At 40.9% G+C, this 22,182-nt stretch overlaps 1 protein-coding gene across 1 annotated transcript; it reads right to left on the bottom strand.

The window, feature by feature from the left end:
* Nucleotides 1-421: 421 nt before the first annotated feature.
* LOC139639759 (collagen alpha-1(XVIII) chain-like) lies at nt 422-21,598 on the bottom strand (the record flags this gene model as incomplete). The annotated part of the gene is made up of 31 exons (XM_071513908.1): nt 422-481; nt 634-690; nt 793-846; nt 1,051-1,086; nt 1,709-1,798; nt 1,936-1,998; nt 2,764-2,799; nt 3,579-3,644; nt 3,884-3,967; nt 4,087-4,122; nt 4,291-4,353; nt 4,664-4,705; nt 4,890-4,925; nt 5,043-5,102; nt 5,992-6,120; nt 6,330-6,365; nt 6,970-7,023; nt 8,990-9,178; nt 10,225-10,386; nt 10,475-10,537; nt 10,952-11,029; nt 11,805-11,867; nt 12,275-12,301; nt 12,663-12,854; nt 13,092-13,132; nt 14,212-14,323; nt 15,311-15,409; nt 15,910-15,984; nt 19,462-19,614; nt 20,330-20,539; nt 21,411-21,598. Coding segments are annotated over 31 exons (2,654 nt in total), but the record flags the coding sequence as incomplete, so codon positions are not given.
* Nucleotides 21,599-22,182: the final 584 nt, after the last annotated feature.

The raw sequence follows: 22,182 nt of genomic DNA, 5'->3' as shown, positions 1-22,182 counted from the left end.
ATTTTAAAAACCTACACACTGGCTTCCAGTGAATCCATGAAAAAACATGGCAATGGTGGCGCTCCAAAAATGACTTAACCTAAATAATTCCATATTTTTATTAATGATCAACATCGATGATCAGCGCTCAGTGATGCTTAATGATGCTCTGAGGAAGCTTACATGCCAAACCCTGATGCAGGCCATTAATAAAAATACGGTATAATAGGAGTTAGATCCTGTCGTATAAAGTGTTTTGGAGTGCTGCCAGTCCCATGTTTTTCCATAGATTTGTCTGAAGCCACGCTTAATCCACGACTGTGAAACAAACCTTTGAAATACTGCAGTGTCAAGTCCTGACCATTCATCATCATCATCATCACAGGCCATGAAGTCAAAATGGCAAATCAGAAAAGTAAGGCACCAACAGGTTCATACTTACTCCGTTCAGCCCAAGAATTCTTCCTGGAGGTCCGGGGGCACCGGGAGGACCTGGGGGTCCCTGAGAGAGAGAGAGAGAGAGAGAGAGAGAGAGGGACAGAGAGAGTGACACATACAGAGCATGTAAACATGTATGCATCCACACAGTTTCAAAGGGAAGATTAAGGTCAACAGCGGGGAAATCTCTCATCTTTTCCTAATGCAGCATCTTACCGGTAGGCCAACAGATTCTCCTCTGTCACCTTTCCTCCCTGGCATACCAGGACGTCCCTACAGAAAGAGAGAGGGGGAGAAATAAAACTTTATTTGTGCCCAATGCAAATGCAATAAATAAAGTTCCTGATCCAAATAAACAAGACCACAGGTACTGACCGATCGACCGGGGAAGCCATATTCTCCTTTAAGTCCAGTTGGTCCTATTGGGCCCTGAAATAAACAAACAACCAGTCAGCTATAATGAAAGGAAGCCTTGCATTGCTGACTCAGAAACCATATTAGATTTCCATCAAACACAGTGAAATTACCGCTATAATAAGCACAAAAACAAGGTGTCCGTTCAATGCAAGTTTATGAGCTTTCAGAAAATACAGAGTTTGCAGTTACTAATGCTGTAATTTAATATTAACTCGCCATGAGTCCAGCAGGTCCTTGGTAGCCGCGGTCACCCTGTGAAACACAAAGCAACACAGCAACATGTGAAAGACGGGAATACAACAGAATATGGCAACTTTTTCTCTTAGAACTCATGTTTTTAAAAGATTTCTTCTTGGGGCACCAAGCCTGACTTTGGGTTATTGTGAATGCTTGCCTGCTTCCAAGTAATTCTTTATCCTCATTTTTTAATCTATCAACCGATTAGCCTAGTTCTCTTTTCTCTTCCCCCCTCCACAGGGAGGTCAGAGGTCAGGCTCAACTACAGAGCAGCAGCCTTGGAGCTGGTTGGGATTCAGTGTGTTTCTCAAAGACACTTCAGCAGGACAGACACAGGGGCTTGAACCCAGGTTCTCTGGTTGAAGGACAGGTTCTCTAATCACTCTGCTCCAATTTAATTTCAGCAACATTATTGATCTCAGTGCATCAAGTAGCCCTTGTCTCCCTATCATTTTCCAAAGCTGAATATCTGTGGTGTAGGAAATAGGTTGGAAGGTGTAGGGTTTCAAAGGTCGTACAGTATTAGAGAACATGTAATCACCTTGATGCCTTTGACCACTCTAGAAGTAGGGGTGTAAGGGTTAGCTGGTGGGTAAGGTCAGTTAGGGGTTTGAGGGGTCATTGGGGTATCTTGTACCTTGATACCTTTGGGCCCCTGGGGGCCCCTCAGGCCTGTTATGACAGATCCGTCAGCAGCGATGGTCACCCCTGGCTCTCCCTTCTCTCCCTGTGAGAACACAGAAAGAGAAATAAAGAGTAATTTTTAGCTCCCCCTCTTAAGCAACCCATGTAGTCGTGACAGAATATGTATTCTAATGACAATAATGCCAAGAGAAACTCGTCCTGCTGTGGTCTGGTCCTCACCTTGAGCCCTGCCGGCCCCTGGATACCTGGAGGGCCCAGGTCTCCCTTCGGTCCTCTGGGGCCCTGGGGAGGGAGGGAGGGATGGTTAGAAGAGAAGTAAAGACTTAAGAGAGGTTTAGAAGGGTGACTGGAGAGGATGACAGCATTTCAGATTGATGGTCATTGATGGTTTTGAAAGTCTGCAATAAGTGCTAAATGATTTTCATGGGTCCTAGAGTCATGAACACGTAACAATCTTCAATTCAGGTAAAATGAAATGAAACGAAATGAAATACGAGTTCAAACTGATGTTCAACTGACAGCAGCAGTATTTATAGTTTGAGCTTAAAGAGTAACTAAACTCTGTGTAAAGCCTGACATCTAGTGGTAAAAAGCATGCAACTACCAGGTGATGTCACCACCTGGCACCAAATATCAGCCAATAGCAGATGGCGATTTCAGTGCAGATGGCAATTTCATGCTTTTAACCATCAAATGTCAGGCTTTACATAGCTTTAGGTTTGGGGTTTAGTTACTCTTTAATAGGGTTTCAGAAGGCAAAGGTATAAGACCACCAAAGGTCTAACACCACCATCAGTGGAAAACAACATTGCAGCACATGGTCAGATTCTTTACCTACTTCAGGTACTTTACCTACCCTGTTTAGTCCCACGACAGCAAAGGCAAAATTGAGACCAGAATGTTTGTTACATTGCTTCCAAATGATAATGGCCATTGAAAAACACTCCGCAAAACATGAATCACATTAATAATGTGATTTTTCTAATCACATTATTCAACAGCTGATACACATGCTAAGCATAAGGTGGTGTAGCAAAATGTTCTTACAGGAAATCCAGCTCTGCCAGGCAAGCCTTCAGGGCCCTGCAACACACACACACACACACACACACACACACACACACACATGCATGTGCGCACACACACAAGCAAAAGCAGCAGGGATGGGTTACTTATGTCTGACAAAGCAAAAATCACATGCTCATACAGCATCATCAAACAGTCAGGGTGCAGAAACAGACTTGCTGCCACAGCAATTCAAAAATGCAGCGATGCAATGTGAAGTCAGAGAGGAGAGGATGCAAGATCATATTTCAAACTATGCATTCATAGTTCAGGTTCATCCTTAGCTGTAGGTAAACATCTTGTAACCACTGCACTGTGGCATTAAATCACGGTAAAAGCATCACACTGCACTTAGAAAGCACTTGGAAGCTTACTAACTACAAAATAAAAGCCCCTTTTTCTCCATCTGATAATCTATCTATTTGCACATGCTAAAATGAAAGATATAGAATCCTGGTCAAAATCCTGACATTACTGGACATATAAAGTACAGTTTCTATTTTCATAGAAACAATTTTTTGCTCCTGGTAGTAGTTCAAATCCATGTTTATGTAACTGATAAAATGTGTACTTTTTGCTGTCAAAGAAGATGGGATTTATCTCCCCTAATCTAGTGTCAGCTAACAAGATTCCATTCTTCCTCTCCTCCTCTCCTGCCTTGATGCCAGCTGCCAAACTGCAGTTTTGTATTTCAAAATTACAGAGAGAAATGGAGAACAGCCAAAACGGAGGGGTGGCATTTCTCTTAAAGGAGAAGCATTGCTACTTCTTTGTATCAGTAGCTTGTTAGTACTCACCATTGGCCCAGGTGGCCCTCTGATCTCAGTGAAGTTGAAGATGCCCTCTGTATCGTTCAGGAGCAGCTGGGGACAGAGCGCACAACAACTAAAAGAGTAAATATCAGGATTATGAGCATATCTGGCATATTTAGTACTCCAGGATGTATAGAAGTAATGGTGAAAAGCTGGAATGTGTCGTCATTGTCATTTAAAAAAAACTTTACTGATGTGTTCCATAGATGCCAAGTAATGACAATTTATAACCATCATTTTGGGTGTGTGTATGTGTGCGTGTGCGTGTGTGTGTGTATGTGTGTGCATACATCCTGCAGGTTGATGATAGATCCAGGAGGTCCAGGAGGCCCAGGTGGTCCTGGGATACTGAGTCCGTCAACACCACGATCGCCCTGGGGAACAGAAACAGCAGAGAATTCATAATTTGATAAGCAGAAAAACTATAAAGAAACAGCCAGATTTGACTTATTCTACAGTATTCATCCATTTCATTTTTGTACAGCAACCCTACCTTGGATCCTGTACTGCCTTTGTCTCCTTTGATTCCCTGTTAGGAGAGGGAAAGGGAAATAAATAGCGTGTCGGTAGCCATATTACACTCCAGCATGATCTTCAGTGATTTTCAACACTTGTCAACTCCAAATAACTGTCACTGAAGAATCAGCACTTATTAACACTGGGATATTTGCTGTGCAGACAGACAGCTGCTACTAACCCGTGCGCCTGGTAGTCCAGCCAGACCCTGGAGACCCTCTGGTCCCGGCTCCCCTGGCTCTCCCTGCAATCACACAGCACAGATAGTTAGAGGGACATAGAACACTTAATGTACTGCTGTTTATGCAAAAGGTCTTAAGCTAGCTAATATATTAAAAAGCATCCTACTATGTGCTTCACTTTTACAAGAGGAGGCTTTTGCAAGGTATCCACAATTTGAAAAAAAGGTTTTTGGCCTTGTAAACTGAGATGATTCTTTCATTAACGTTGGGAAATGTTGATGAAGGGCATTCCTCAGAATTTGCATCCATTGACTCAAGAAAGATGGAAGAGAGAATGAGAGACAGAAGACAGGATAACGTGAGTCAACCTACCTTGACAGAGAGCCCTGGAGTGCCTGGAACCCCGTCTTCACCCTGCAGACAGTGTGACATGTTCAGTCCATCAGCAACCAAAAGCAACAGAGTTGTGCATGCAAAGGCAAACTACTCAGTGAATCACACATTGTGTATCATTACCTGTAATAAACAGAATACGAGCTACATTGCTGTAGGCAGAATATGCAATCATTGAATAAATATGCATAAATAGATTGGCTACCTTAGGTCCTGCAGGGCCGGGCAGGCCAGGGGGACCCTGGGAAAAACAACAACAAGAGAAAACATGTAGTCTGAGGATAAAATACAATACAGTGAAGGCACAATACATGTCCTACACACACACACACACACACACACACACATGGTCACTGACTTGTGGGCCTCTGACTCCAGCTCCGATGAGCATGTCACTCTTCCCAGATCCCTCCAAGTCCTGAAAACAAATACACACTCTGATGTTGCACTTTCTGGAAACAGTAATGGAGGATACAAATCAGACACAAATCTTTGAGATCCATGTGCTGAAGGAAGGCCAAGCACTTGATTTAACTTATCTTATGTGTTCATTTCAAAGCTGTTTGAACTCCAGGGTAAGGTAAATCAAGCACCCCTCAAGCAGTTCAACTACAGTATTTGAAACTAAATGATGCACAGTTGTAGTTATATACAAGCACTCCACAATGTATGCAGCATCCAGCATATGCTATTGCACTGTTACAATACATCACTGCTGTCAACTCCAATGTTAATGTGTTTCACTTTCCCCTTGTATTTAAAGAATTAAATTCAAGTGGTAATCCGCAAGATCCTAGTTATTTTATTTTGTCTCCATCTTTGCGCTCATTGCTGTGGTGTTTCTGCACTGCTCTTCCCACAGATCACCTGTCAATCAAACAGTGTGTCCAGTACTGTGACATCTTATTCCTTGGATTTTCTGTTGATGCAGTTTGAGTTTCTCTTTTCTTTGTCTGTTCAGCCATGGTGGCTATCACTGCTCATCTATTGATTCCAAGCAAACCGCTGTTACTGGTGCTGCTAACGAAAAACGCATCACTTCCTGTGTGTCAGAGGATTTTTTGCCAGGAAAGAGCTACCAGACACCAGGTGTTTAGAACAGCAAATGGAAAAGCTTTCATGAACTGGATATAGGTTGAATCATTATGACGTGTGTAAGATGGACATTTATTTAATGAAAATGTCACAGAAATTTGAATGGGTGATGAAGTCAATGGTAGTTGTCTATAATTATCAAAAGAAAATATAACATTTTCATACTAAAGCAGTGATATGTATGTCCAGGTCTCTGGTATGAAATAGGTCACCTCAACAAAGAATCTGGATCCTTGGGGTCCAGGAGGTCCTGGTGGTCCCGGGGGACCTGCTGGGCCTCTCTTCCCTGGGGAACCGCTGGACCCTTGGGACCCCCCCATGCCCAGAGTTCCACATTCACCCTGCAGAGAAAGACAGGGGTCAGGCACATATGGAGAAAATTAATACTGATTTCTAAAACTGTGCTCAACCAGAAATTTGTTTATTGCCAAAACAGAGTTTGGGGCTAAATGGGAGGCCAATACATGATGTGCAGACAGGCAGCTTGGTTTAATATTGGCATGACGGTGAAGAAGATTTGTACCATACTGTATGTTGAGTAATATGTTACCTTTGGTCCAGGTGGCCCAGGTAGACCTTCATCACCCTATGGATGAAAGACAGCAAGAAAGAAAGAAAGAAAGAAAGAATGAAAGAAAGAAAGGTAAAAGAGAGATTACTCTTAGTCAGTGGTGGTGGAAGCCAAGACAATCTAATATCAATATTAATTGAGGCTGTCCATACTTCACACTAGCTTGGATGTGTTTATAGGATTTTCAGAAAACCTCTTGTAATCTGCATTATTCATCTTCAAAAATCATTGCAATGGCTTTTCTGCTTCATTAGATAATTCACAGCATAATTGAGAGTGAATAGAAAGATGGGAGAGAGAGAGAGAGAGAGAGAGAGAGAGAGAGAGAGAGAGAGAGAGAGAGAGAGAATGTCGTGCAACCAAGGCCATGAGTCAGAGTTAAACCCATGAATTTGCAAGTACATGTTTATCCCAGTGGCTCCCAAGCTGGGGTCCTTAACGGATTCCAAAGTGAGGAATAGTTTAATTTAACTATTATTTTACTCTGTAGAAGTTAGCTCAATAAGAGAATGTATCAGGATGTGTATTCTTATCGAAGGTGTCACTGTCCTCACTGTGGCTACCACCCCACCTACGGTATAGGCTAGTCCCACCTTGAGCTAAGTCGTAGCTAGCTTACCTTCTGTCCCATAGCTCCCGGTAGACCTGGAGCCCCGTCTCTTCCTGCTAAACCCTGCATGAACAAACAGTCAGACAGACAAATAGAAGCAGAGATAGACAGAGACAAAGTCAACCAATGAGGATAAGGAGTCGCATGGTCACAGAAAATATGACGCTAGTAGCCGTTGGTTGACCCTTTAGCCATTCCATTGGGGACAACAGCAATAAAGGCCATGACAAAGGGGAGAGCCAGCCAGTTTAAAGAAATACACCAAGTTTTTTTGGGAGATTGGCCCATTGGTCAGCTTACCCAGTAAGTGATGAGAACATAGACACCAAAATCATCCATGTTTCTGCAGTAAATCACTTGCTCCAGTGCTCCATGCTAACACTTTAGCATACACTATGTTGAGTGATAGTAGGCGACTAGCATTATCCAGAGTACAAAGACTGACCTTTTAGTAATAAAAAAGTTGCTAGTGGTGGTTTTGGTGTGCCCTGTAGGTTCTTAAATTTTAAAAATGAAATATCATTAACTCATTATAGTTGATGTAACCAGGTTTAGGTTTGGAACTATTTCATGGGAACAACCACATATTCATCCACTGCGCAGTGATTTGTAGCTGTAAACGGTCTCCTATCACCCACCACCTTCACTACCTATAGAAACAAGGAAAGCAGTTCCTTGTAGTTCACACCCGTACTTACCTGCTGTATTATATTTTGTGTCAATTTTACCAATCTCCTACACAAAACTGCCACATTCGGCCCCATATCATTTAAGATTCCTTACCATTTAGCTCCTCATTCTCATTATTGAGACAATGCTAGTCACCTACTCTCACTCAGCTAAAGAGTTAGCATGAAGCAGCAGAGTCAACAATCTGGCTCATGGATAATTTTCTCATCACTTAACGGCTAAGTTGACCAACAGGCCGATACCCCAAAATATTTAATGTATTCCTTTAACTCAGCTGTACCAGACCAAAGTACAGCAGGGTTTCTGCACCATAAAGTTAGTAGAAGCTGACCATAGAGTGTACCAGAGGTCCTCAGCCTTATTCGTACAGCACTAAATTCCAAGGCATACCAAATTATCAAGAGCCCGAAACAAGGCTTGTTAAGGATTGACTGCTTGTAGACGTCAAATAAAGCCAATTTTCATTATACTAGAATTCTGCATAAAAATCGGAGGGGAAAGTGGTCATAAATTGATTTAGATTTTGAATTTCAAGCAAAATCTGAGCACATTTGAGCTCTACATCAGCACGCCTCGGTACTGTACAGTGGCTGAGAACCACTGGTACACACAAAATACAACAAACCAGTGTAAAAGGCAGATTCTCTCCTTAACCATGTTGGATGAAGGGAAGCACAGATGGCAGCTCAGACCGAGGGAGAGGGCAAGGTTGTGGTTAATTCCCTTTCAGTTCAATCACTTTCAAATGTCAAGTGAAACTGCATTTCATTCTCTAGTGATGAACATTTGAACTGAAAATGAATGAACCCAAACTTATTAACCTGATCCAATGCAGACCAGATGCAGTTGGGATTGGCTGCCAGGGGGATGTGGAAGTGAAAACAAAGCTTAATAATGATACCTGAACACACACACATTCTCACACACACATACACACACACTTATTCTCGTCACACAACACTTCAGCCAGTGGCCATTTCAGTAAAAACCAGCGAGCTGTTAGTTTAGATAACATGGTTGGAGATGATGTACAGTCAGTAGCTTGAGTATTGAGGCAGTGAGCTAAAGTTGGTCTTTTTCATGGGTATCACTGTTTTTAATATGGTTTAACATAGAAGGCAATTTGAGTCCATAATAACAAGATTTTGTCCCATGTTCATCTTCTGATGTGAAATCTGTCCTGTACAATATAGGAGTCAACAATTTAAAAAAAAAACAGGGAATTAAAAATTATAATTTTTTTGTAAATCTTTAACTTGCTGCCTCAATACTCCGGCTTTTGACTGTATTTCTGCCTTTTAGCGCCTGCTGGTTTACCAAGCAAACCAGGGCAATATACCTCGCCTGAACCCCAAGCGGACCCGAAGTCAAACCCAGAACCAGAGCCAGAACCAGAGCCAGAACCCGAATCGGAACTGAAACCAGAACTGAAACCAGAGCCGAGGTCCGGGCCGAGCTCAGAGGACGCAAACTCTGAGTCCAGACCTGAACCACCAGACCCAGAACCACTAAACCAATCCTCAAACATCTGAAACAGAGACCGGGGGGTGGAAGAGAGATAGAGAGAGGGAAGTGGATGTCAGAAGAGGAAGAGAGAAGAGACAGAAGAGGGACAGCAGATTGGTGATTGGTGTGGGAAAAGAAGAGAAGAGAGATAAAGAAGAAATGGAGGGTGAGATGGGCGGAGAATAACGATAGAGGGAGCAAAACAGTAGGGAAAAGAGGGGGTAGAAGACAGACTGGTCACTGACAAACACACACACATAAAATAACTACTACTAGATCTAAACAGAACACATAGTACAGATGAAATTTAACTGGAAATTGAAAAAAAAAACATTAACTTGGAACTAGATAGAAATAAGAAGACAAATGGAAAGGTAGGAAAGAAGAGAGACAGAGAGAACAGACTAGTCAATGATAGCAGAAAAAGAGACATATAGAAATAATGCCTGTAATGCCACGAATAAAACATGAGAAGAAAATGATGGTGAAACTGAAACATGCACAATGCAACATTTTTATAATATAAATCCATGACGTGTTTTTGACACTGATGTCTTTAGGCTATATAGGATATTTGATGCCAATATTCAATATCTTTAATTTTGACTATTTTCATGCCGTATGTCCCCTAGAATTCTATTCTTGTCAGGGTGCCTTTGAAACAGCATTTACTCCATCATGGGAACTAAAACATTCATAAAATTCTTTTAGGGTTAACACTTACACTAACAAGTTAAGGCAGACTGGCCCACCACACCTATTCAATGGCAGGGAAACTCTGGGATAGATTACTGCCTTTAAATGAAGAACTGATTCACAAAAACTAGAATTGAACAATTAAATGAATGAATAAATGTGCAAAGAAAATACAATTTCATTGCAGGTTTTCCTCCATCATATTGGAGGTGGACGCCATTGACAGGCTGATATCCAATATTTAATATGGCCCAATATCAGCCCAATATATCTGCAAACTCCTTAAGTTACACTGTATATGATTCAACCCTACAAAACAAATTTTTTAGCACACAAAAAAAATCAAATCCGTCTTTTATCCAGCTAACTTACTGGTATTCCAGGTTTGCCTGGCGACCCATCCATGCCGTCTCTGCCAGGGACACCGGGCGGACCAACTTGCCCAGGAGAGAGGCCTTCTGCTGGGCCAGATGACGACAGGTGAGGTCCTGGCGGTCCGGGGGGTCCTGGAGGCCCCGGTGGACCAGGAACACCCTGGAAGAGAGAGGGTTTATATGGCAAATTCTGAAAATACAGATTCCTTACTGCTTCTCTCTATATGGTCATATGGTGTTTCTCTTACCCTCATGACCTCAGTGTCGCTGTCCACGTCTTCAAACCCAGAGCCCAGGGCATCGGCTCCATACTAACACACACATCAAACACACAATCAGGCTCACACACACACACACACTATTTTTTCACAACACACACTATTTTCCTTATAAAGGGAAGTTTCTTGTAGCTTATTCTCATCTCTCTTCTACATCTACTTGGATGTTTTGAAGCAGGTCTGGGCCCAAACAGTATTTGCCCATACAGTACTTTTTATGGTTTGTTTTAGCCTACTTTATGTGCCATATTGGTTGGGTTTGTCACATGGGATAATAACATAAGCGCCATAATGTGTGAATTTTGAAGTGTGATAAGAGCAAAATGTCAAAAACTTTGGAACAAGTGAAGAAAAGACTAAAATTTCATTCATGATGATATTACAGTCTTACAGATATTGTATGGCATCTTACAAATCTTACCAAATCAAACTGTAATAAATACTCACAGGTACACTGCGTGATCTGGGGGGTCCAGGAGGCCCAGGGGGGCCAGGAGGGCCTGGTACACCATCTCCATGGTCTCCCTGGTAAGAGGGAGAGGAAGAGGAGGACAGGAGGAGAAGAAAAGAAAGAAAGCAGGAGGAGGTGGTACACACCACAAAAGACATAAAATAAGGAAGGTGAGTCAAGATTTAGACACATTATGTTCAAGCTCCTCCTCCTTTTATATGATTGCTTAAGATGTTAATTGAAATTTAGAATCTCGTTACATTCTCTCATTTAGAAGAGAATAGTTTATAAATCAATGAAGTTTAGAAATTTAGAAATGTATTTGTAAAGATATATCCAAATAAAAAAAGTAGTGTTTGAATTCAGGTGCCATCTCTCTCTCTGTTAGATTATCAAATGAATCCACTGTGACTAACTGAATGAATGAATGAATGAATGAATGAATGAATGAATAAATGAACAAATGAATGAATGAATGAACAAATGAATGAATGAATGAATGAATGAATGAATGAACAAATGAATGAATGAATGAATGAATGAACTTCACTGCAGTTCCAAAATCTTGTCGCCTATAGAATTAATAGTAATACAACAGCCACTTAAGGCCTTGTTTAAAAGCATGATTGCTATGATCATTCACAGGAGAGGTAGTTGAGTTATTCCAGCTTTTGAAAATAATAGAGGATGCAATCACTCATTTTTGGGGGTGTAACGGAAAAGTGATGTGTAACGAATTACTACTAGCAGGCAGGAATACGTAAAGTGATGATATTAATAAAAAATTGTAATGAGTCAAGAGTAATATATTGCATATAATTGCATCTTCATTCAACCCTTTTGCAGTACCTTCTCTCCTTTGGCTCCAGCCTCTCCAGCCAGACCTGGAAACCCCTGAGCTCCTCTCTCACCCTGGAGGTGAAAACACAGTTTAGTTAGTGCATGTAAGTAAAGTATAGTAATGAAAAAACACAGTAACAGCAATGATACCACATGAGATGACCGCCATTTAATTAAGATGGCATTGACTTACAGATTTATAACAAAAACATCAATTTATGGCGCCTTTTAATGAAATGTAGGTAACTTACAACCTTTGAAATGATGAAATGATAACACATAGAGAATGGATCATCTATATTTCAGAGAAACTGACTGATAAACATCAGGTAATGATTTCATTTATTTTCCAAAATGGATGAGTGTTTTGGACTAATTTGAAATTGTCAGTCTAGCAGCAATCTGAAAAAGACATAGAGAGGGAGGAAATGAGGGGAGCTACAGTATGAACGGAAGGACAAAACAGATAAATAACTTACTGGGGCTCCACTGTCACCCTTGCTTCCCTGTGGAGAGAGAGAGAGAGAGAGAGAGAGAGAGAGAGAGAGAGAGAGAGGGAGTGAAAGAGAGACAATGGTTGAGAATGGAATGGCAGAAAGAACAGGGATGCAACATGTCAGGTGTAGGCAATGGTTCTCAGTATAGGATCTTCCATGGACTACGTTCTTTCCCTAACCTCTAATCCTAACCTTAACTCTCACTACTGCATGCCTATGTATGTCTAATCTTAAACCTCAACCCAAGTCCTAACCCTAAACTAACCCCATGTAGAGGTGAAGACGGTCAAAATATCCCCACTCCGAAGGTCTAAAACTCAAACTGGTTCATACAAGGATAGAAAAACAAGAACAATGAACACACACACACCTGCTGTCCATCTCTCCCAGGTGGTCCGGCAGGTCCAGGGGGCCCTGTTGGACCTTGTGGCCCTCTTGGTCCCGGCTGAGTCTGGGTCTGGCTTGGTCTTCCTTGCCCAGATGGAGAGGGAGCTGGGGGACCAGGGGGGCCTCTGGGTCCTGGATCCCCTCTCTCTCCTTTTGGCCCCTGCATGGTGCGGCCCTGGAAAATCAAAGAAAAAAAGTGTGATTTTTTGCTGAAAATTGAAACTATTTGGGTTTCAACTTTGTTTAGAAGTTAGAATAGAATAGAATAGAATAGAATAGAATAGAATAGAATAGAATAGAATGGAAATGTAGTTGACATACTGTAAACAACCATTAGGAATAAGTGGAGGAGGGAAGGAAAGGAAATAAGGTGATAAAAGAAGGAAGAGGAGAGAGGAACCTTTGAACTTACGTCTCTTGACCTCTCCCCCGGCTCCTCCGTCTGGTGTGGCCCTGCACACAGCGTATGACATCATCAACAGGTGTGACCAATCAGATTACTATAAGGGAACACTCATCATAAACCCCCTTTCTACCTGGCATTAACATGCATCCTGGGTCACTGGGCCACTGCCTCTAATTTCTCTAATATGTAAATGGAAATAAAACAATTCAAACAGGTGGCAGGCAGCTGGGATCGTAACACACTTGTCATAAAATGGATTGTCAGAATATTAGTGGATGGCGAACAAGTGAGATGAACTGTTTCCTGTCAGTTTTAAAGGACTACATATAACTATAGGAAGTGACGTTAAGGGCAACATGTATTTTGGCAAGGGAAAGAGAAATCTGATTTTATGTGTATATGTCAGGTGTAATTCAGGAATAAACAGACATTTTTGTATATTTTGTGAATGATGCAAGTTTTCATAGTTTGCAAATGGCAGCACCATAGTGAATAAATACTCAACATGCAGATGGCAAGTATCTAAACCATATATTTTTACAACAGTGGTGAACCAAATCTAAACATCTATTTTTGTTTGCCTGTCATGGTGAAAGCTGTTTTGACTTTGAAATATTTGTCTGTCTCAGCTGTTAAGACCCCAATAAACTGGTAAGAATTTTAATAAGAATGATTTTTTGTGGCAGTCTGGCCCATTGGTCACCTTACCCAATATGTGGTGAGAGTCAGTGTAATCCTTTAGCTATCTATTGATTGCATTGTCGGTTGCGTGTTTAATACCCGGGGTATTATGTCCCCCATTTGCTCTATCCTTATTTAAATCAACAAAATTTTTCTTTGCTGCAGCTATAACGACCCAATCTCCCCATCTTATCTTATCCGGATGACCTGTGTGTGTCTATAGTTGAACTGGGTAATGAAAACAGTATCAACACATACAGATTTTTTGCATTGATGTTGATTGTGAGGCACCAAATGCTGCAAAATTTCAAAAAGTTTAAAAAAGTTTAAAAAGGTTCTAAAAATGGACATAGCCAAGAGAGAATTTTGAAGTGGATAAACTCACTCATTAGTAAATAGCTGTGGTAGAAATTGAATAAATTAATAAATTGAGGTTCATGCCAACCTCTTATGAGCATTTCTTCACTGGGCTCCGTCGGGGTCAGGTGACCAGAATATTCATCTAGCTCCACCTCCGGAGGCTCAGTGGGCGGAGCTCTGACTGGAACACTGTCCCCCTGTGAGAGAGACAAGAGAAAAATGAATGGAGGAAAATAGAGATGAGAGAAATTAGAAAAAAATGGAGATGAAAGAAAAATTATGGAGCAAAATGGAGATGAGAAAACGAATAAGAAAATCAGAAAGAGATGAATGAGAAAAACAGAGATGTGTGAAAAATGAATGAGAAAAATAGAGATGAGAAAAATGAATGAGAAAACAGCGATGATAAAAAGAATGAGAGAAACAGAGACAGGTGATAAATTGAATGAAAAAAGGTTAGAGGGAGAGAAATGAGAAGAAATAAACGAAAAAAAAACAAAGAGAAAGACACTAAAAACAAATGAGAATGAGAATGAAAATAGAAAGTGAAAGATGAGACATGAATGAGACAACAGAGATGAGAAAACGAATGAGAAAAACAGATATGAGAAATGAGAAAAATGAGGAAAAGTGAGAGAATAATAGTGAGAGGAGATAGATGAGAAAACAAATAAGAAAATTAGAAAGAGGAGAGAAAGATAAGAGACAGAAACAGAAATAGAGAGAAAAAAGTGAAAACAAAAATGTTCATAGGGCTCAATCTGGACTAAAACTCAGATAATTAAAGAATGACCTACAATATAATAGTTAAAAAAAAAAGTTATAATATAAAAAAAAATATTCTAATGTCAGAACTGTTGTAACATAAAAGCGTCCACCATGACTTTAATATCTGCTAACAGTTTTTCATCTTATGGTGGACGGCTTCCTTTGAAGCTTCAAAGTCACTGCTGATTATGGGATGTTTGGGGTCAGACTGACTTCCTGGTTGTGGGAGGATCAAACACAGGGCCGGAACAGAGAAGAAACACACACACACACACACACACACACACACACGCGCGTACAGAGTGCCGTATCAGTTTCCTGTTGATAAGGAGTAGGAGGACAGGAGCAGACACAACACACATACACACACACACACACACACACACACACACACACACACACTCCATCCATCCTACCCGTGCGGTGTCGTGTTTTCTCTCGTGTGTGTTCTTCATCAGCTCTTCTTCAGTCTCTCTGTCGTCCAGTGCGTCATCCCCGCTGGCGTAACCTGAGGCCTTTTCAAACATCACATCATACAAGTTATGTATGTATGATATCTATGAGATTCCCTCGCACAAAGTGGGAGATAATGCTTATTAAGTGTGTTCATACAGCATCTACCTTTGGCAAATCAGTGTATGTTTATTATGTAAATGTATGACAAATGTATTACACTTAATCTTGCCATTAGGACTTGCAGAAAAAAAGGTCACAACCAAGTTTAAGTCAATAGTGATGCCTCTTGCTCACTTTTACTATCTACTGGGGACACATTGATGATTTTGGTGTCTATGTTCTCATCACTTAACAGGTAAGTTGACAATCTCCCAAACATGTGGTGTATTCCTTTAAGTTGGTAGTTCAGTACAGTCCTTTGACCACCAGGGGGAACTGTTGGTTCAAATGTCCATTACTGTACATCTCCTTTAACAACCACTGCTAGAGATAGGAAACCAGTGTGTGTGTGTGTGTGTGTGTGTGTGTGTCAGTGTGTGTGTGTATGTGTGTGTCTTACATATGGATCGTCCTCTTCACATTGCTCCTCGGCTGCTCTGGGATCGTCTTTTATCACCAGTTGCTGGATGGAACCCTGGAGAGAGAGAGAGAGAGAGTGAGAGAGAGAGAGAGAGAGAGAGAGAGAGAGAGAATATTTCATTATACTGTATGAGATTGAGATGGCTTGATGTGCTGTAAAAGGATTGTTTCCATGTAATGTTTGCAAACAGAACGGTAGCTTGAGTTATGATGATCTGAGAGAGTTTCAATATCCAAAAACTTAATTTCCATCCTTATATTATGGATTGTATCTTTAAAGTTTGATTGACTGTGTTGTAACCTCTTTCTCTCTCTCTCTCTCTCTCTCTCTCTCTCTGTCTCTCTCTGCAATCACCATAGAGATCCGATTTCCAAACATACTCACACAAACACACACACACACACACACACACACACACACACACACACACTGATTCAAAGGGCCCCTTGCCCTGACTGTTCTCTTTTGAAGCTCAAAACAACTAAACAAGAAAGATTCTCTCTCTCACACACACACACACACGCACACAAGCGACCCAGATATTTCACTTGTTTGTATTGAATAGCTGGACATCGCTGTCCAAAACATCCTGATGAGCCATATTCTGTCCTCATGCTACACTGAACAAGGCAGAATGAACTGAGGATGGATGTATCTTCTCACCGTGCCATTACACTTCTGATGAGCTCGAATTGAAACTGAATCCGGCTCTTTGGGTCGAGTTCTTGTCTATTTCTAATGCGTGCTGTCATTCTCATTCACCAGGGATGGAGATTTATCATACTGACCTATTGCATATTTATCTACACTAGCCACAAACTGATTAGGAAAAATAGAAATGGTATGAAGCCAAATCACTCTGTCAGCATAACAGCCATCATTTAATTTGCACTATTATAATTTCCTTCCTCCTTTCCTTTGGTTTGCACACTGTCAGAAGAACATTATGTCTAACTATCATAAATGGGCACTTCTTAAAGGAAACATACATTTTCTAATCATGAAACATATTCAAATGCACTGATCTTTCATCTGGTGCTCACTGCTCACTGTGCTGTTGTTCAGTTGAAGGTTTATTTATAAAGACTGGGATCCAAGCACAGTATTTCCCTTTGTTGTATATTTGTTTTTTGTTTTTTTCTGTTCAGAAAATAAAAAAGGATGAGCATCAAAGTAGTTCCAGTAGTTTCTATTATATGCAGAAGGCCTATGCTTATTATCACACTGTATATTGTTCCTTCGTATTGGGAGGTAGTTATAAAAAACATTTTTTTTGGTACATCTTTAGTGCTACTTTAGTACCATTTTTCCTTCACTTTTGCAATTTTTATCAACCACAATTTTACTGCAAAAAACACCTAAAAAGCGTTGCAGTTTTTGCAAAAACCCATCATAAAATCAAACACCTTTAGTTACAATAATCCCAAAAAATCTACACAAAATCCTTGGGGGACTAATTAAAATGATTTTTCATTGAATTAAGTAGAATATTGTCACTCTTAAACACACTGTTATTGGATGAATTAGTGAATTGATGAATGCTCAGCCACCTACAGTACACACATATACACAGCAACTTTGACCCAGGTAATATAATGTCATTCAGTGTCCAAGGTCTCTTCAAGATGTAAATGTGCCAGTTTGAACCATTGAAAGACCTTGAGTGAAGTCCTTGATCTGACTGCAGCTAAGCCTTGTTGACATCTCCGACTTCCTCAGCCGCTATCTGCTTACTCCCCCTCCTGTCCTCCACTTCTCCTCATGTTTCTCCATCCTCCTTCCCTCTCTCACCTTCTCTATTCTCTCCTCCCTTCCTACTCCCCCTCTATCTCCAGTGCTCATCGTTTAATCCAGTCCTGAGTCTGTGCCAGGGCCAGCTGCAGTCCCTGGACTCAGGATGTTAGCTAGGTGGTCATGACATTTTGATGGACTGTAAGACTAACAAAAAGACAGTGAATTACACAGTTTTACAACATACTGTTGGGTAGGGGACATGAATGTGAACAAGAGTAACTACAGTTTGCCTCTGCAGGCTTTCAAGGCCAGATGCTAGATATTGTTCAAAGCCATGAGGTCAGAAAGTTTGAGAACCTTTATGCAATGTTCCTAAACAAATCACTAGGATTAAGGGAAATAAAGGAATACACCATTTTTTTATGAGATGTGTCCATCGGTCAACTTACCCATGAAGTGATGAGAACATAGACAACAAAATCATCCATGTGCCCGCGGCAGATGTGTCCGTTGGTTCCAGTGCTCCATGCTAACACTTTAGCATACACTATGGATAGTATGCAGCTAGCATTACATCAAAAGTGAGAAAATGAGAACTTGTAGCAGCTCTAAAGCTAAATGGTCAATCACCTTAAATGATATGTGGCCAGGTCTGTCAGTTTTGTGTAGGAGATTGGTAAAATTTACACAAAATATGATATAAAAAAAATAGCATACTGTTCTGAACTACCAGGGACTACTTTCCCTGTTTCCATAGGAAGTGAAGTGAACATGGTGGGTGATAGGATACTGTGTACAGCTACAAATCACTACACAGTGGATGAATACGTGGCTGCTCACCCAAAATAGGCTAGTTACCAAAATAAACCTGGCTACATCTATATATAGCTATATTGGCATAATGATATTTCAGGTTTAAAATTTTAAACCACCAATAATGTCTTTATTACTAATAGTTCAATCTTCTTACTTTGGATAATGCTACTTTCTGCCTATTATCCCTCAACACCTCGTATGCTAAAGTGTTAGCATGGAGCACTGGAGCCAACGATCTACCAGGGACACATGGATGATTTTGGTGTCTATGTTCTCATCACTTAACAGGTAAGTTGACCAGTGGGCCAATCTCCCAAAATTCCTTTGAGAGGTTGAGATTGTTTTGATAACAAGACCGCAGTGAAGGAGAATAAATGCCTCAGATTGGCTTAAAAGGGTACATATCATGGTGCAATCACTAACATGCATGGTTGCACAGTTTGTTGTTTTCAAGGCTTATTTTCCTAGTTGGACTGCCTGGATAGTATTCTATTCATGCTTAACATGCTTGAAGTAGGCGTAACATCTTTTAAGGATGTCTGTTCTTCTTTGTAACTTTTTTGCATGCACAACAACTTGCCTATAGAGCCAAAGCCCTAGTGATCACTATGTTGTGGGAGCAATTTGGTCAAAACCCAAATGAAGGCTTGCTTCAGTAGGAGTAGACAGAGTGAATGCTGGGAAGTTTCCAGAGGAGACAGATTGAAGGTAGACGACCTTTCAGCTCTTTATCATGGTAATGAGACGACTGGCACCGAGGCCAAAACACACACACACGCACACACACACACACACACACACACACACACACACACATGCACGCAGCGACAAGACTAAATCCTGAGGCCAAAAGACAAACTGAGCATTGATACTGAGGTTAAACACACACTACACAGGCCTCTCTCACTCTTTCTCTTTCATTTTGCCCTTATTGCAGAAAAACCGACACACACAGACACACACAGACTTTTTTCCACTTACCACAAACCTGTCAAGGCCCGTGCTTCCCGCGTTAGCTACGAAGATGCCCGAGTTGTGTGAGAAAGTGAGTCTCTCGGGCTTCCGTTGGAAGGTGGTCCTCTCGGCCTCGCCGCAGTCCATGTAGAGACGCACCTCGTCGTACTCCACCGCCACCTGGCAGGCACATCAAACGCACCAAATGTCATGTTTTATCTTGAAACATCTCATTATTATTAGCAGCTGAATAATCAGAAAATGACACGTGACTCGGGGAAATTCTTGAAACTTTACTTACTTACTAAATGACTTGTTATGATTGATCATTTTGGCAGTTTCGTTTTTTATTTTTTTATTTATTTATTTCAATTTGACCATTTTAGACAAAGGGCGAGAAGAAAAAAACCAAAAAAACCCCCCCAAAACCCCCCCAAAACAAATAGAATAGAAAAGCATATAACACAACATTAACACAAATAGGTATACACAAAGCAGTGTGTGTGTGTGTGTGGCATATATACACATATACACCTGCATACATATGTACATATACATATACAGTACATATACAGTACAGTACATATACATATACACATACATATACATATACATATACATATACATACACCTGGATGTCAATGATGGATGGCAATGTTCTCTGGCAGGCAGCACTATCAGTAAGTTAATTGAACAATTAAACGAATACACAAAATGTGCAAAGAAAATAAAAATGAATTGAGGATTTTACTAACTGTTTTTATATAGCTGAGGTCAAGGAGCAACCTCCATCATATCGATATAATATGGATGGAATGACTTGCCAACATATTTAATAAAAGGCCAATTTCTATAGATCTAACCCTATAATGTATAAGGTATAAACGCTGCTCACCGTGAACCGTGTCCACTGCTCGGTCATGTCTGGGACGGTGAAGGCAGCGGCCTTGTGGCTGTGGGAGGCCTGCTCTCCGTCGGTGTAGTACAGCAAGATGCTCTGGAGGCCGCCCCGCACCGGCGTGAGGGCCAAGCCCAGCTCCACCACTTTCTGACGGGCATCTGTGATGGCGAACAGCACCCCTCCTCTGGAGCTGCTGGGGCGGACCTACAAGACAGTGGGATTCACTACAACTGACCACTTGAGCTATTAGCACAATCCTCCCCCTAAAGGAGTATTATAACTATATTATAGTGATACCAGAGGAGATAAAAAATACAATAATGTATAATAATGTCACTATAAACTCACTATACCACAGACACGGGGATATTACAGTGATACCATAAGACATAAAAATAAAATATAGTACAATAAGGTGGCTACACCTTTACAAACATTTTTGTCATATTATTGATATCAACACTTTGCCTGCTTTATCCTCAGTAGTCCACAAGGTGGCGACAAAGCATTACACAAGACTAACACAGAGCACTTTTCCTATCTTTTCTTAAATTTAGAGTATTATGCATCATTTTACACACAGTGTAATTTATAACTTATTATTGAATCTCACTCTGAGGTAATTTCACTTTATTACATGCACACATTTCACCAGAGGAGGGTTCAGACTAAGACTAAGAGAAGCAAAAGAGTGAAACAGATGTATTACAAATATGGAAATATGAACAAACACTCCATAGTTCTAATCTTTTTGCAAGTGGCTATGGTGTAAGTGGGAGAGCAGATTTCAAAGTGAGCTTAAAATGAATTGAATGGATTTTGTGGAGGCATCTATTTGGCTACCACTTAGTTGTTGATCCCCATATGTTTTATTCAAATCACTGTGTGGAGATTAGTTATGTGTTTTTATTGCTTTTACCATGTGTTTTTACTGTAAACCCTGTCTGCAAGCCAAATTCCCCTTACGTTTCCCATTACGTTTATGAATTGAAACCGATTGATTCTATAGCAGACAAGCATCTTGAGACCGAGGTTTACAATCCAAAGGCTGCCGGGTTCAGCTCGGTGGCGTTACCGTGACGATGATGGCAAAGTCCCGGTAGAAGGGGCCCGGCACGAAGGTCCTGGTGAGCCGGCCGATGTTGGCGTCGGGTCCGAAGCTGTAGGCCGGAAAACCCTCGAAGCCGGTGGTGAAGGCCACCGAGGGAGGGAGGGGCACGCCGATCAACTCCGTCAGGTCCAGGTGACCGCCTGAACCTCGCTCTGACAGAGAGAGAGAGAGAGAGAGAGGGAGGAGAGGATGAAGTGGGAAAGAGAGGGATGTAAATGCGAAAGGAGAAATTGAGTGACAGGGAGATGATAAAGTCAACAGAAACAGAGAAACAGAAACAGATAGAAAGAGGCTAATGCTGAGAACCTGTATGAGTTCTAGTTCGGCTTTCAGTCTGATCCACATTTTGAAGACCTCACATTAGAATTCAAACAAAGCCTGAAACAGAATGTTGTTGCATCTCCTTTAACATTCATCCTATGTGATTTGATGGTACTGAGATACAGCAAAATATGCATAAAATCCAGGTGTAAATGCACCCAAGATGCACTGAAGATCTCCAGTGTCCCCAATCCAGATATAACAACTACAGAAACAGGAAAAAAAAACACTTGTATTCAAACGTATCAAGCTTACTTCAGAATATTTATAGACAAATTAAGCGAAATCGTTTTAGAAGACGTTTTAGAAAGTTTTCATTCATTGTTTTGTGATCATTTCTTGAAAGACATTATATTGACATGTTTCAAGTGAAATTTCTTAAAATCAGCTAAACTGTCTGCCAAGTGCAGTGAGA

Source organism: Centroberyx affinis, unplaced genomic scaffold (genome assembly GCF_046629955.1).
Source record: "Centroberyx affinis isolate AG114_WGS23_722 - 3 ecotype Tasmania unplaced genomic scaffold, CSIRO-AGI_Caff_v1 ptg007662l_1, whole genome shotgun sequence".
NCBI classification, from domain to species: Eukaryota; Metazoa; Chordata; class Actinopteri; order Beryciformes; family Berycidae; genus Centroberyx; species Centroberyx affinis.
Note: the sequence above shows the minus strand (reverse complement) of the source record. Positions and strands in the feature narration are given on the sequence as shown.